The sequence below is a fragment of the Cornus florida genome, unplaced genomic scaffold, assembly GCF_030987335.1.
Source record: "Cornus florida cultivar Cherokee Brave unplaced genomic scaffold, ASM3098733v1 CherokeeBrave_3.0.0_Hap2_Chr03, whole genome shotgun sequence".
Classification (NCBI taxonomy): Eukaryota; Viridiplantae; Streptophyta; class Magnoliopsida; order Cornales; family Cornaceae; genus Cornus; species Cornus florida.
In genome coordinates this window covers 40,289,425-40,302,158 of record NW_026775573.1, presented here as the reverse complement: position 1 = coordinate 40,302,158, position 12,734 = coordinate 40,289,425, and the positions used below count along the sequence as shown (strand labels likewise).

General features: G+C 36.5%; 1 protein-coding gene and 1 long non-coding RNA gene across 2 annotated transcripts; both read left to right on the top strand.

The window, feature by feature from the left end:
- Window positions 1-1,195: 1,195 nt before the first annotated feature.
- Window positions 1,196-7,309, top strand: LOC132298754 (uncharacterized). The gene is made up of 9 exons (XM_059795123.1): window positions 1,196-1,584; window positions 2,956-3,012; window positions 3,112-3,182; window positions 3,886-3,985; window positions 5,630-5,700; window positions 5,887-5,987; window positions 6,243-6,346; window positions 6,448-6,981; window positions 7,206-7,309. The coding sequence occupies exons 3-8, from the start codon at window positions 3,121-3,123 to the stop codon at window positions 6,571-6,573; spliced, it is 564 nt and encodes a 187-aa protein (XP_059651106.1). The 5' UTR covers window positions 1,196-1,584; window positions 2,956-3,012; window positions 3,112-3,120; the 3' UTR covers window positions 6,574-6,981; window positions 7,206-7,309.
- A 129-nt stretch (window positions 7,310-7,438) lies between these two features.
- LOC132298753 (uncharacterized) lies at window positions 7,439-9,594 on the top strand. Its single transcript, XR_009479946.1, has 3 exons — window positions 7,439-7,596; window positions 7,915-8,856; window positions 9,217-9,594. It is a non-coding gene; the product is annotated as an uncharacterized LOC132298753 (long non-coding RNA).
- Window positions 9,595-12,734: the final 3,140 nt, after the last annotated feature.

The window sequence follows — 12,734 nt, the reverse complement described above, 5'->3', positions numbered from 1 at the left end:
GTTTGTCTTGATAGGAGACATGGCTAGGAATGACAACGTGGGAAACTCAACTTCATTCCTGTCACTGTTTAGTAAATCATTTTATTTTCTTTCAAAATTGTTCATTAAATAGGGCGGGAGGAGATGGGGTTAGGAGAGTATTTTTGTAATTATAATTGTACTCTTTGTTTAGTCAATACACTTTTATGTAGTAAAACTTGTGCTAAATGAGGATGAGATGGCATTTTCAGCCACGAGCTGTCTCATTGGCATCCCTAATTATTTTCCCTTAAACCCATACATCCAAATTCCAGGTCCACAAAAACTGGTTTAAACCGGGCCGGGTAAATTTCCATCCCTACCCGTTTCTCTCTCTTTTGTCTCACGTGGAGCCATTGTCACAGTTTAATTTTTGTGTTATTAATATCTTGATTTCATGAATTCGAGTCTCCATGGGGTTGCAAAAAGTTACTCTTCCTACCTTTCCAAAAAAAAAAAAAAAAAAAAAGATGCTCTTCTTGAAGTATTTTCGCCTTTGGTATCAATGATCTATTGCAAAGTTAGCGTTTTGGTAATGGAGTAGGTTGCGAGCAGCTGAAGTGCTGGAGGTAGGGTAGGGGAACAGATGGATGAAGATTAGGATTTCAGAGTTAGGTATGGATATATTGACTCGAGCTATCTCCAGAATTTAGGAGATGAGATTGAATTCAATATGCCAATGGAATTGGTGTTCCTCTTTTTCTTCAATATGCCAATGGAATTGGTGTTCCTCTTTTTCTAACTTTAAAAACTGAAATTCATGTACTGAATCTGAAAGTAGTTGGACATTTTCAGAAGAAAAAAAGAAAAAGAAAAAGAATATATATATATATATATATATATATATAGTTATATAGTTATGTATGTAGATTGTAGAACTAGGGAAATTGTGGACTATGAATCGGTATACCACAACTTACAACATAAGCTGGATACAAGTGTGGTATAAAACTATATCCTATGTTATATTCAGCGACTTCGTTGATTTGTGGCAAATGTTCCCTTGCACATATGGTTGAATGCATGGAAATGAGTGAGACTGCAGACATACATGGTAGATGCATGATTCCATGATCCTTGGGGGATGGTCATGTAGAGGAGAAATTATTAGGTGTTCGGGAACTATGTTGTCCCGGCCAGACCTACCAAATAAAGTTGACACATTTAGTAGCAAGACATGGTCTGAAATCCCCGACTGTGAAGTCTGTGTACATAATTGTGTGTGTGGTGTGTGATTTAAATAAAAAAGAAAAAGAGAAAAGAAATATAAAATAAAGTGGGACCCACATCACTTTTTAAGTGATTTGTGAGACCAAAATTGGTCTCTGCTGCTCTCTCTCTCTCCCGACTGCTCTCGGCTTCTCCTTTTTCTTTTTTTCTTTTCTTTTCACTTCAACTTCCATTGTTGATTGCTCCTTCATCTTTTGTCGGATTGAGGTGCCGTTTGAGGCGAAACGAAGCTTGTAGCGAGCTCTACGCATCCATACTATCAATTTCCAGATTTGAGTCTTCCTTGGAGCTCGAATTTGGAGGACCTATTTTAGGGATTTCGGCTTGGATTGTGAGGTAGGGACATCTTAAGCCATGGAATCTTGCTCTATAATGAATCATGCTCCTCTATGTGTGTTATAGCATGTTTAATTGTTGTTGATTTTGATTAAAATGATTTAATTGACAACATGCTAGTTATGTAAATGTGTATAACATGGTTGAATGAAAAATATGTCTATGTGATGGTTGTTTACATTTTTTTTTGAGATTACTAACATGCTATAATGATGCCATGAGAACATGCTTATTTATTATTGTGCTAAGTTTCCATTTGTCATTATATTGAGATCATGACATGAGCCTACATCTCATTGGGTTGCATGAAAAAGGGAAGTAGTTGTCTTGAAATGAAAACAGGGATTTGGGAATGAATGTTTTGGGAAAAAAAATTGGTTTTAACAAACCCGGTCACTGCGGGGTTACCAACGGGCCGGAGGTTAATGTAGCCTAGGGAGGACTAGGGAGAGTACCCTAGCGTGGTTGAGCTATTCGGGCCCCTCGACGGCGCCACGGGGTCACCAAGGGCCTAGGGACGGTAGCCAATCCTCCTCTCGTCGCGGCGGGGTTACCAAAAGGGGTTACATTAACTTTGAACGTGATGGTTTTGAGAATGAAAACGGGGAGTGACATTAGCATGCATTGCATCTCACTCCATTTGCATTTGTGTGTGATTGAATTTGACTTGTACTTGTAATTGTTTTTCCCTTTCAATGCATGTCCCCAATCTCCCATTGGCCTATGCTTTATTTAGATTCACTAGGACGCAAGAATTGTGTCTTAAGTGTCACCTGCTGAGCTATATGCTCACCCCTATATCTATATATATTTTTTTCAGGTCTTGGAAAGGAACTGGTGGATGACAACCCACCTCAAGCTTGAACGGCGATAGAAGTCCACTTTTGTATCTTTGTATATTCCCCATTATTTTGTAAAACATTAGAAGTGCAAAGATGTATAATTATTTTGTGGAACTTTGTCATGTAATATAACTAAAGTATTGATGATGTTTTGGATGGGGATTTGATAGTATGCAACTTGTTGATGAATGGATGGATAATTCTAGTTTGAAGCATTGTCTAGATTAGTTGGTTGTATCATTATCTTTTGTTACCGTGAATTCAGAATTTGAGCCATGACAGGTTAAAAATGCAATTAAACAGGTTGTGATAGGCCTATTTTTAGGAGAGGTCATGCGAATTTTTTTTATTTAAAAAGTATTAGTTTTGAGTCGTTACACCGACCATCTAAAAAAATCTCCATTTAGATTCCTACGTAATCTTTATTGTCATCCCCATCTAGATTCCTAGGGTAATCTTTATTCTCTCTGGTACTGGCTTCGTGGCTCTTTGTCCTCTTAATGTGATTAACATCTCTGTTTTTCTCTAGGCTCCAATAGGTTATCGGCTTTTGCGACATATCCAACAAGAGGAAGCCAAGGGAAAGGTAATTTTCTTCTACTGTAAATGTCCAACTTACTTTGATTGGTGTTTTCCTAGGTGAGCATATAGCTTCATTTTATTTTATATTGATCTTTTGTTGCAGGGGGTGATTATGAACCCTTTTAAGAGGCGCTTTGTCACAGCTCGTCATGGTGTTCCTCTAGGTGGTATCGGGTAAAGTCCTCAATCTTCATTAGTGATCACAATTCATATACACAATTCATTTTATCAAACAGATCAGTGTAATTAATAGACAAGCTTATAATATTGATTTATGAATGTCTCTTTTAGACCATATCCTCATAATTTTAGTATCTGAAAATTGAAACACTGTCTTTGTTTAGGCAATTACAAAAGAATTTATACTTCAAATTGATTCAGCGAACATACTCAACTCTATAGTTTTTTCCCAACTATTTGGGGTTTGATTAGATGAATCCTATTTTGCCATTCCGCTGTATCCAAGGCCATAAGCTTTAGTTAGAACACGTTGTTCAGCCGACATAACAAAATTTTCTTGATTTTTATTCTTTCAAGTTGCCCCACAGGTAATTTCCTCGGATTTCTAGTTTGGTTTTCTGGTAACCAGCTATAAATTTCCTAATTTTCGCCAAAATCTCCACCAGTCCTCGAACTCCTGTCCAAAGGGTTGAAATACAAATTAACTCCAAACTCAAGCAGACTTGTAAGGACTGATAGTTCGCTAATTTTCTCACTATAAGGGCTGACAGTTTTCGTAATTTTGAATTGCCTAATTAATCTAGACATTTTTTTCATCACAGCCGTTGATACTCAATTGTAAGACCTCCATTAACCAATTGCACATACCGTTTTTTAATTAATTTTCTCCTGGTTGTTGAAAGAATACAATTTTCAGTGCAGGAAGTATCGGAAGAAGTTACAAAGGCGAATTTCTGCGTTGGCAACTATTCCCTAGAATATGTGAAGAAAATCCAGTCTTAGCAAATCAATTTTCAGTAAGTTTGATAAATATATTGAAGGCATCACTTTGTCATCCTTGAACAGTTCATGTCTACTAGAAAATCATTTCATTACAACTTTTCATTCCATTGTCCGTTGGGAGTTTCTGTCTTATCATTTTAGAATAATGTATAATGTTCCTCATTATGAAGGCTTAGCAGTTGTAAGAAAATAGATTGCAATAGAAAATAGCCACCTGGACTATTCGCCAAAGTTTTTGATTTCTAAAAGGGAAATTATTTTTCTTCAAGGCTTGAGAAGTAGTGATGACATGGTATCACTGAGTAATTAAAAACTGACACATAACAGTAGATCCCACTGAAATAGTTATATTCTTACTTATGTGGTGATGTATGATTAGTTGTTGACACTGATGACGTGGTACTTTCGAAGAATTTCTCCTAAAAGGGAAGGTGGTGTAATCGTTTAGTAAAATTGGGTATTTCAGGATCCTTAGAGAGGTAATATGGTAGCCTGGGAAAAGAAAGGATATCGACGTAATTAGGACACACACATTTGAGTAATATACTAATAGTTAGCATGAGAAGAAGCTAGCTTACCTCAGTAAGACACATACATGGAATTGTTTTTGCTTTGTCCATCGATAAATTATGTGCCATATTCAGGAAAATAAAGTTTATTTTCGGTCGAGAAATCAATACTTAGTGTCATTAGCTTAGTGTCCTTTTTCATCCAAATTTCGTTGTTATTAGAAGTTATTTTGTTTTTCTGTCTTTATATTCACAAAGGGGGAAGGTTCAATCATTTAGTAGCTCCTGTACACTTTTCCTTAGAAAGTGTTTTATGCTTTATTTCTTATTCTTAAGGTCATTTATGCATTTATATATTTAAATTCTATGTGAATTTTGTCTAAACAAAAATAGAAAGTTGGAATATGTTTAGAGGATTCTTTTAGATTCGCTTGATTTTCTGCGGCCTTATAAATAAGTCTCCTTGTTTCGTAATATCGATGTAATCTTGATGGGTTCGTGAGATCGTTACCCTAGCTCTGATGCGTTAGAGTACAAGCGATGACTTAGACATGTGAGGTTGAATAGGTGTTATAAATAATATTTTGCAATTAACTAACTTTTAAAACTGTCATTGATCCTTGTTTGAAATTCAGTTGGTTAGTTGCGATGATTGATTTTTGAGTTATAGTTTATACCTTTCAATTTTCAATTTTTGTAATCTTGTTCAGAACCATACATGTATAAAAATAGAGTAAAGTGGAGCAGAGATACATCGATTTTCATGTGAAAAATCCACAAGGAAACACCATGAGACCTAGTCTAGACTCTAGACAGGTAGAATCCACTGTATGAGAAAGAATTTAGAACTAGGCAGATAGTTCCCACACACTAGAACCCCTAGTTACCTCTTGACACAGGATGACGCCAAACTTTCCATTCAAGTCTTTAGATAGTCTGTCCTCTCGTCAATAGGTTGCACTCTCACGAATCCACTTCTCGAGGGATTGTCTACCCTTCTACACGAAATCTGATTGGTTGTTTTGATTTGAATCAATGAATTCCTCCTTAATGAACACTCAGTCACAACATGGTGAAATGTTACTGCAACTTAGTCCTTGCCAAATTATCAGAATTGCTTAATTTGAACCACGAGTCTCTCTTATGCAGGTTTTTGTTTCTCGGCCAACTGGTGAAAAGTATTCTACTGTACTGTGCCCAGGAAGCCCAGAAGTGTTCAAGTAAGCAGCTATTTTATTATATAGCCTCATTGCCACACTGTTTTTTTAGCTGCTAAATGACTGGATTCTGAAGAAATGAATAAAATAAAATTTAGCATTTATTATTATTTTTTTAATTATGGAAATTTTTATGTACAATGTATACAAATAAAGATGTCACTGAAAATAATGTGGATATATAAGCAGAGATGGTTCAGCTTCAGGAATTGGATCTTGGGACTGGAATCTGAATGGGTGCAATTCCACATATCATGCATTGTTCCCAAGGGCTTGGACTGTATACGAGGGTAATTAATTTAGGAAAATGATAAGTAGTTGAACAGTCAGACACATCTGAATTTTTTGTGTGTGAGGGATGACGTCATTATATTTAATGATGTCGTGACATCATTCCCCATTCACATAAATGTTGTCCAATGTGTTTGACTTTTGGACTCTCTATAACGGCTCTTAATTTTATATGTTTCTTTGTGACAGTGACATTCATCATGGAAAATTTTATGATACAGATGTATCTTTCTTTTCTCTTAATTTTCATACAGGAGAACCTGATCCAGAACTTCGAATAGTTTGTCGTCAAATTTCCCCTTTCATTCCCCATAACTATAAGGAGAGCAGCTTCCCTGTAACAGTATTTACTTTTACGGTAGGGAAGATTTTCTCCGAAATTTATTAATTTGCTGGAATATATGTTGATAGGTTTTTCCTTCAGTTTGATATTAAAGGGTTGGTTTCAATTTTCTGCAGCTGTTTAATATGGGAAAGTCTTCAGCAGATGTCAGCTTGCACTTCACATGGGCACTAAGTTCTTTATCTATCTTCGATCCTTGCAACATATTTATGTCAATAATTTCTTTTGTGTGGTTCATCTGATGTGTTGCATAGACTTTTGAAACAGGGTAAATTACATTTACTTCCCCTCTAGTTTGTGTTTGTTACACTTACCTCCCTTGTATCCTTTGTCATTATTATATAAACATAACTTTAACTGAAAAGATTTAAGGGTATTTTCATCATATAAATATTCAAACTTGGTCACGTCGGTTAGTGTCACTGACATAGGCAGTATTTGTTACAAACTTACAAACTAGAGAGGGTAACTGTAATATGCCAAAACACAGCGGAGGCGAGTGTAACAAACCCAAACTACGGGAGTGGTAAGTGTAATTTATCCTTTGAAAGAATTGTGTCTGATGGCAACCATTCTTGTTTAATGTGTCTTCAGAATTCTGTTGGTGGGGTTTCTGGATTGTCTGGTCGTCACAATAATTCAAAGATCAGGTAAAAACAGACATTGGATGGATCTATTCACGAATATTTTAATTTGACTTATTACTTACATAATGTTGATTAGATGGCACAAAGTAAGTGGATTAATAATTGGTACCAAGGCTTTATTAAGTTGAGGTTCTATAAATATATATAATTCTTGCATTCCTATATTTCTATCGATCTGTAGAATTATGTTTTCTAATTCTGAACTCCTTTAATGTTTGTTTTACTAGGATGAAGGATGGCATTCATGGTGTGCTCCTGCATCACATGCAAGTTTCTCATCTCTATATTTGAAAAAGAGCAATTCTACAGTTGATGACATTGCCACAACGGCTTAGAGATAAAAGTGTGTGGGGTTCACCACCTTAACCCCCCCCCCCCCCCCCCCCCCCCCCCTTATCTCTTAGTCAGTGTAGTAATGCCCTAAACCCATCAATTTTTGGTTTCTCCCTAACAACAAATATATATTAATACAGGACTGCCAATGAACAACCCCCAATTACTTTTGCTATTGCAGCAGAAGAGACAGATGTTGTTCATGTCTCAGAGTGCCCTTGCTTTGTGCTATCTGGATACTCCACCGGTTTCACCGCAAAAGACATTTGGCATGAAATAAAAGAGGTTAGTTCACCCAGTTTTGGACTTGAGCAATACACATAGATATACCTCATGGTGTTTCAATTTTCAAATGCTATTGTTGAAAAAGAGATATTCGGTTTCAATATGACCAGATTTTAAGGGATATGATAGGCGTGTAAATACAGATAGTCAATGACTAAGAATTAGGAAATTCTGTTAGTAGACAGCCTGTAGTCACAGCCTGTAGTTTCCTTTTTTAGCTCATTGTATTTCCTATTTAACTAAAGCATTGTAAGCCATTCTTTGTACGACAATATACAGATTCTTTTCAATCTTGAAATCGCCTATTTGGTATCACAGACTCTTACCGATTCTTCTGGAAAAAAAAAACGGTGAAAACTTCCTTCACTGGTCCCAGTCCATGTGGACGTACATCCGAGGCAAAGTCAAAATCGGCTACCTGACGGGAGAAAAGAAGGAACCGAAACCTGAAGATCCATCCTACTCGACTTGGGATGCAGAGAATTTGATGATGATGACCTGGTTGGTGAATTCTATGGAGGAGGACATCAGTTCTAATTATATGTGTTACCACACAGCAAAAGAACTCTGGGACAATGTCAACCAGATGTGTTCAGACCTGGGAAATTAGTCTCAAGTTTATGAACTAACGCTGAAACTCGGAGAGATCCGTCAAGGAGATAACAGTGTTACAAAATATTTCAACTCTCTAAACGTTTGTGGCAAGACCTTGATTTGTTCAGTGATTATGAGTGGAAATCGCCTGAAGATTGCAACCATTACAAAAAGAAGGTGGAAGACAACCGCATCTTCAAGTTTCTCATTGGACTCAATGTCGAGTTTGATGAAGTGAGAGGCAGAATAATTGGACGACAGCCCCTGCCTTTAATCGGTGAAGTCTTCTCCGAGGTTCGAAGAGAGGAAAGTCACAGGCTGGTCATGCTTGGAAAAAAGTCATCAAATGGTGCTGTTGAGACCTCTGCCCTGGTCGCATCTGAAGCGAATATTGGCAGGAAGCATGATGAAAAGCCCCGCCTTTGGTGTGACCACTGCAATAAGCTTCGCCAAACCCGTGAAACCTGCTAGAAAATTCATAGTAAACCAGCGAATTGGAAGAGTAAGTAGGAAGGCGATTCAACCAGGAAGGCAGATTCAACCGAGCCCCATCAGCTTATGAAGCCGAGGCACTTCCCTTCAGCAAAGAACAGATGGATTATCTTCTAAAATTGCTGAAATTCAATTCCTCATCTGGTACTCCTAATGCTTCTCTTGCTCAAACAGGTAACAACCTGAGGGCCTTATCTTGTCGTTCAAATTCTATTGTTACCCTATGGATCATTAATTCAGGGACTTCAGACTAGATGACAAGTTTTTCTCATTTATTTCAAACTTATTCACCCTGATCTGGCTCTGAAAAAATCAAAATAGTCGATGGTTCTTATTATCTTATTGCAAGCAAAGGTTTGGTCAAACTTTCAAAAATTATTGATCTGCAAAGGTTTGGTCAAACTTTCAAAAATTATTGATCTTAAGTCTGTCCTTCATGTCCCTAAGCTTGCTTGTAACCTTTTATCAAATAGTAAATTGTCCAAAGACTCTAATTGTCGTGTTATCTTTTTTGAATCCTATTGTGAATTTCAGGACCAGAGCTTGGGGAAGACGATTGGTAGTGCTAAGATGATAGATGGTCTTTACTATTTTGAAGATGATATTTCAAGTAATAAAAAGGCTCAAGGTCTGAGTAGTTTTCATTCTATCCCTGTTAGAGAACAAATAATGCTATGGCATTTTAGACTAGGGCATCCTAGTTTCCTTTATCTTAAAAAATTATTTCCTACTTTGTTTAAAGGATTGGATTGTTCATCTTTTTATTGTGAGAATTGTTTTTTTTTTTTTATCAAAAAGTCATCGAACTACGTATTCTCCCAAACCTTACCAAACATCAAAACCATTTTATTTAATCCATAATGATGTTTGTGGCCCTTCTAGGATCACAACTCTTTTTGAAAAAAAAATGGTTTGTGACTTTTATTGATGATCATACACGTTTGTCTTGGGTGTATTTAATGAATGAAAAATCTGAGGTTGAAAAATTATTCAAGGATTTCTATATGATGATTGAAAATCAATTTCAAACAAAAATTGACATTCTTCATACTGATAATGGTACCGAATACTTTCATGAAGTTTTAGGAAGTTTTTTAACAGAAAAATGAATTTTTCACCAATCCACTTGTGTTGACACGTCCCAACAAAACAAAATTGCTGAAAGAAAGAATAAACATTTACTTGAAGTTTGAATAAACATTTACTTGAAGTTTCTTGTGCCATCATGTTTTCAATGAATGTTCCTAAGTATTTGTGGGGTGAAACCGTTTTAACAGCATCATATTTGATTAAAAGGATGCCTACTCGTGTTCTTAACTATTTTACACCCCTTGAAAGCCTTAAAAAATATTTTCCTGAAACTCGGATTTTTTCCAACCTACCTTTGAAAGTATTTGAGTGCACTGTCTTTGTCCATTTACCTAGTAGACTTCGGTCTAAATTGGATCCTCGGGCTGAAAATTGTGTACTTGTTGGGTATGCCTCGAATAAAAAGGGGTACAAATGCTTCAATCCGAAAACAAAAAGAAATGTTTATTAGTATGGATGTCTTTTTTCTAGAAAGTCATCCTTATTTTCAGAAAACTTTTCTTCAGGGGGAGAAAGAGAGTGAAGAAAACTTTTGGGAGATTTCTACTAATATTCCCTTACCAAAAACTATTGTCTCACACTCTATTACTCCGAACACTGATCTTTTTAAACAGGGAAATGATGTTCTAGAATCAAAAAACCCAGGGCCTCCTAGTCCTAATCTGTTGAGCCTTACTGTATCTCCAACAGGGGGAGAAATCCTACCAACGGTTCCAAAAAAACCGAATCCTGAGCTTCTGGTTTATAACAGTAAAAAGACTCATCAAAAGAGTAGAGAGCCTACTATTGCACCTGAGCAAGGCCAATCAAAGGTCCCGAGCAATGACTCCCTGAACATTCAAGGTACTATAAATCCTAACTTATCTGTAGTTGTCCCTACTATTTCTGATCGTACAAAGTCACCTAGCCAAGTTCATGTAGACCTTCATATCCCTATAGCGGTTAGAAAAGGAACCCAAACCTGTACCCAGCATCCCATTGCCAAATGTTTGTCTTATGATAAACTTTCCCATAAACATAGGGCCTTTACTTCAAATATTTCTCACTTGTTTGTTACAAGAAACATTCAAGAAGCACTAGATGATCCGAATTGGAAATCAACAGTGTTAGAGGAGATGAATGCTCTTAAAAGAAGTGGAACGTGGGAGATAGTTGACTTGCCCAAAGGAAAGAAAACTGTTGAGTGTAAATGGGTTTTCACTATTAAGTGTAAAGCTGATGGTAGTGTGGAAAGGTACTAGGCAAGACTTGTGGCGAAAGGTTTTACGTAAACATACGGCATTGATTACCAAGAGACGTTTGCTCCTATAGCAAAAATAAATTCTATCCGAGTCTTATTGTCGTTGGCAGTCAATTCTAACTGGCCATTACATCAGTTGGACATAAAAAAATATCTTTTTAAATGGAGACTTGGAAGAATATTGTGTATGTGGATGAAAAATACTGACCATACCATGTTCTACAAACACGGTGAGGAAGGGAAAATTGCCGTTTTAATTGTGTATGTGGATGATATAATTTTGACAGGTGATGACATTGAAGACTTGACCAGACTGAAGAAGAAACTTGCTAAAGATTTTGAAGTCAAAGATCTGGGAGCAATAAAATACTTCCTTGGAATGGAATTTGCCAGGTCAAGAGAAGGAATTTTCGTGAATCAATGAAAATATGTGCTTGATTTGCTTAATGAGACAGGACTACTCGGGTGTAAAGCTGCTGACACTCCAATTGAAGTTAACCTGAAGTTAGAAGCTGCCAAACCCGAGAATATGGTTGATCGTGAAAGATATCAGAGATTGGTGGGAAGACTAATTTACTTATCTCACACACGCCCAGATATAGCATTTGCAGTCAATATGGTGAGTCAGTTCATGCATTCTCCTAGACAGGAACACTTTGAAGCAGTGTACAGGATTCAGAGGTACTTAAAGGGCTCACCAGGTAAAAGACTTATGTTCAAGAAACAAGGTCATTTGCAAGTGGAGGTGTACACAGATGCTGATTGGTCTAGCAGTACAGTTGATAAATGATCTACCTCAGGATATTGCACCTTCGTTGGAGGAAACTTAGTCACGTGGAGAAGCAAGAAACAAAATGTAGTAGTGAGGAGTAGTGCAGAAGCCGAGTTCAGAGCATTTGCCCATGGGATTTACGAAGCTATGTGGTTAAAAAGACTCCTTAAAGATTTGAAGGTTATTGTTTCTCCTCCAATGAGAGTCTACTATGACAACAAGGTTGCCATTTCAATTGCTCATAATCCAGTCCTCCACGACAGAACCAAACATATGGAAGTTGACAAACACTTTATCAAGGAAAAGCTTAACTGTGGTATGATTTGCATTCCTTATGTCTCTATTACTGAACAAGCTGCAGACATCTTTACCAAAGGACTACACAAGAGACAATTTGAAGTTTTAAGAAGCAAGCTAGCTATGGAAGACATCTACAAGCCAACTTGAGGGGGAGTGTTGAAAAAGAGATATTCGGTTTCAATAAGACCAGATTTTTGGGGATATGATAGGCATGTAAATTTAGATAGTCAATGACTAAGAATTAGGAAATTCTGTTAGTATACAGCCTGTAGTCACAGCCTGTAATTTCCTTTTTTAGCTCATTGTATTTCGTATTTAACTAAAGCATTGTAAGCCATTCTTTGTACGACAATATATAGATTCTTTTCAATCTTGAAATCGTCTATTGCAACTCATCATGAAGATATATATCTCTTTGTGTGCGCTTCATTTGAAATTAGTTTTACCTGTTCTGAGTTATTTGTACTTCATTTTTGTATTTCTATACACTAATACTCTTGAACAAATTCCACAACATGAAATTAAATATTACTTTGATCAAATAAAAGAAATTTATAGAAACTGGAAAGAATTACTGCAAGTTGCTTTTAACAAATGTATAACCCTTACCTAAGTTTGACAAACTGTGATGCACCATGATCTAGAATGAAT

Coding starts and splice junctions, on each gene's coding strand:
- LOC132298754 (XM_059795123.1), top strand. CDS start 3,121: ATGAACCCTTTTAAGAGGCGCTTTGTCACAGCTCGTCATGGTGTTCCT. Junction 3,986..5,629: donor TCTTAGCAAATCAATTTTCA/GTAAGTTTGATA, acceptor TCTCTTATGCAG/GTTTTTGTTTCTCGGCCAAC. Junction 6,347..6,447: donor TAACAGTATTTACTTTTACG/GTAGGGAAGATT, acceptor AATTTTCTGCAG/CTGTTTAATATGGGAAAGTC.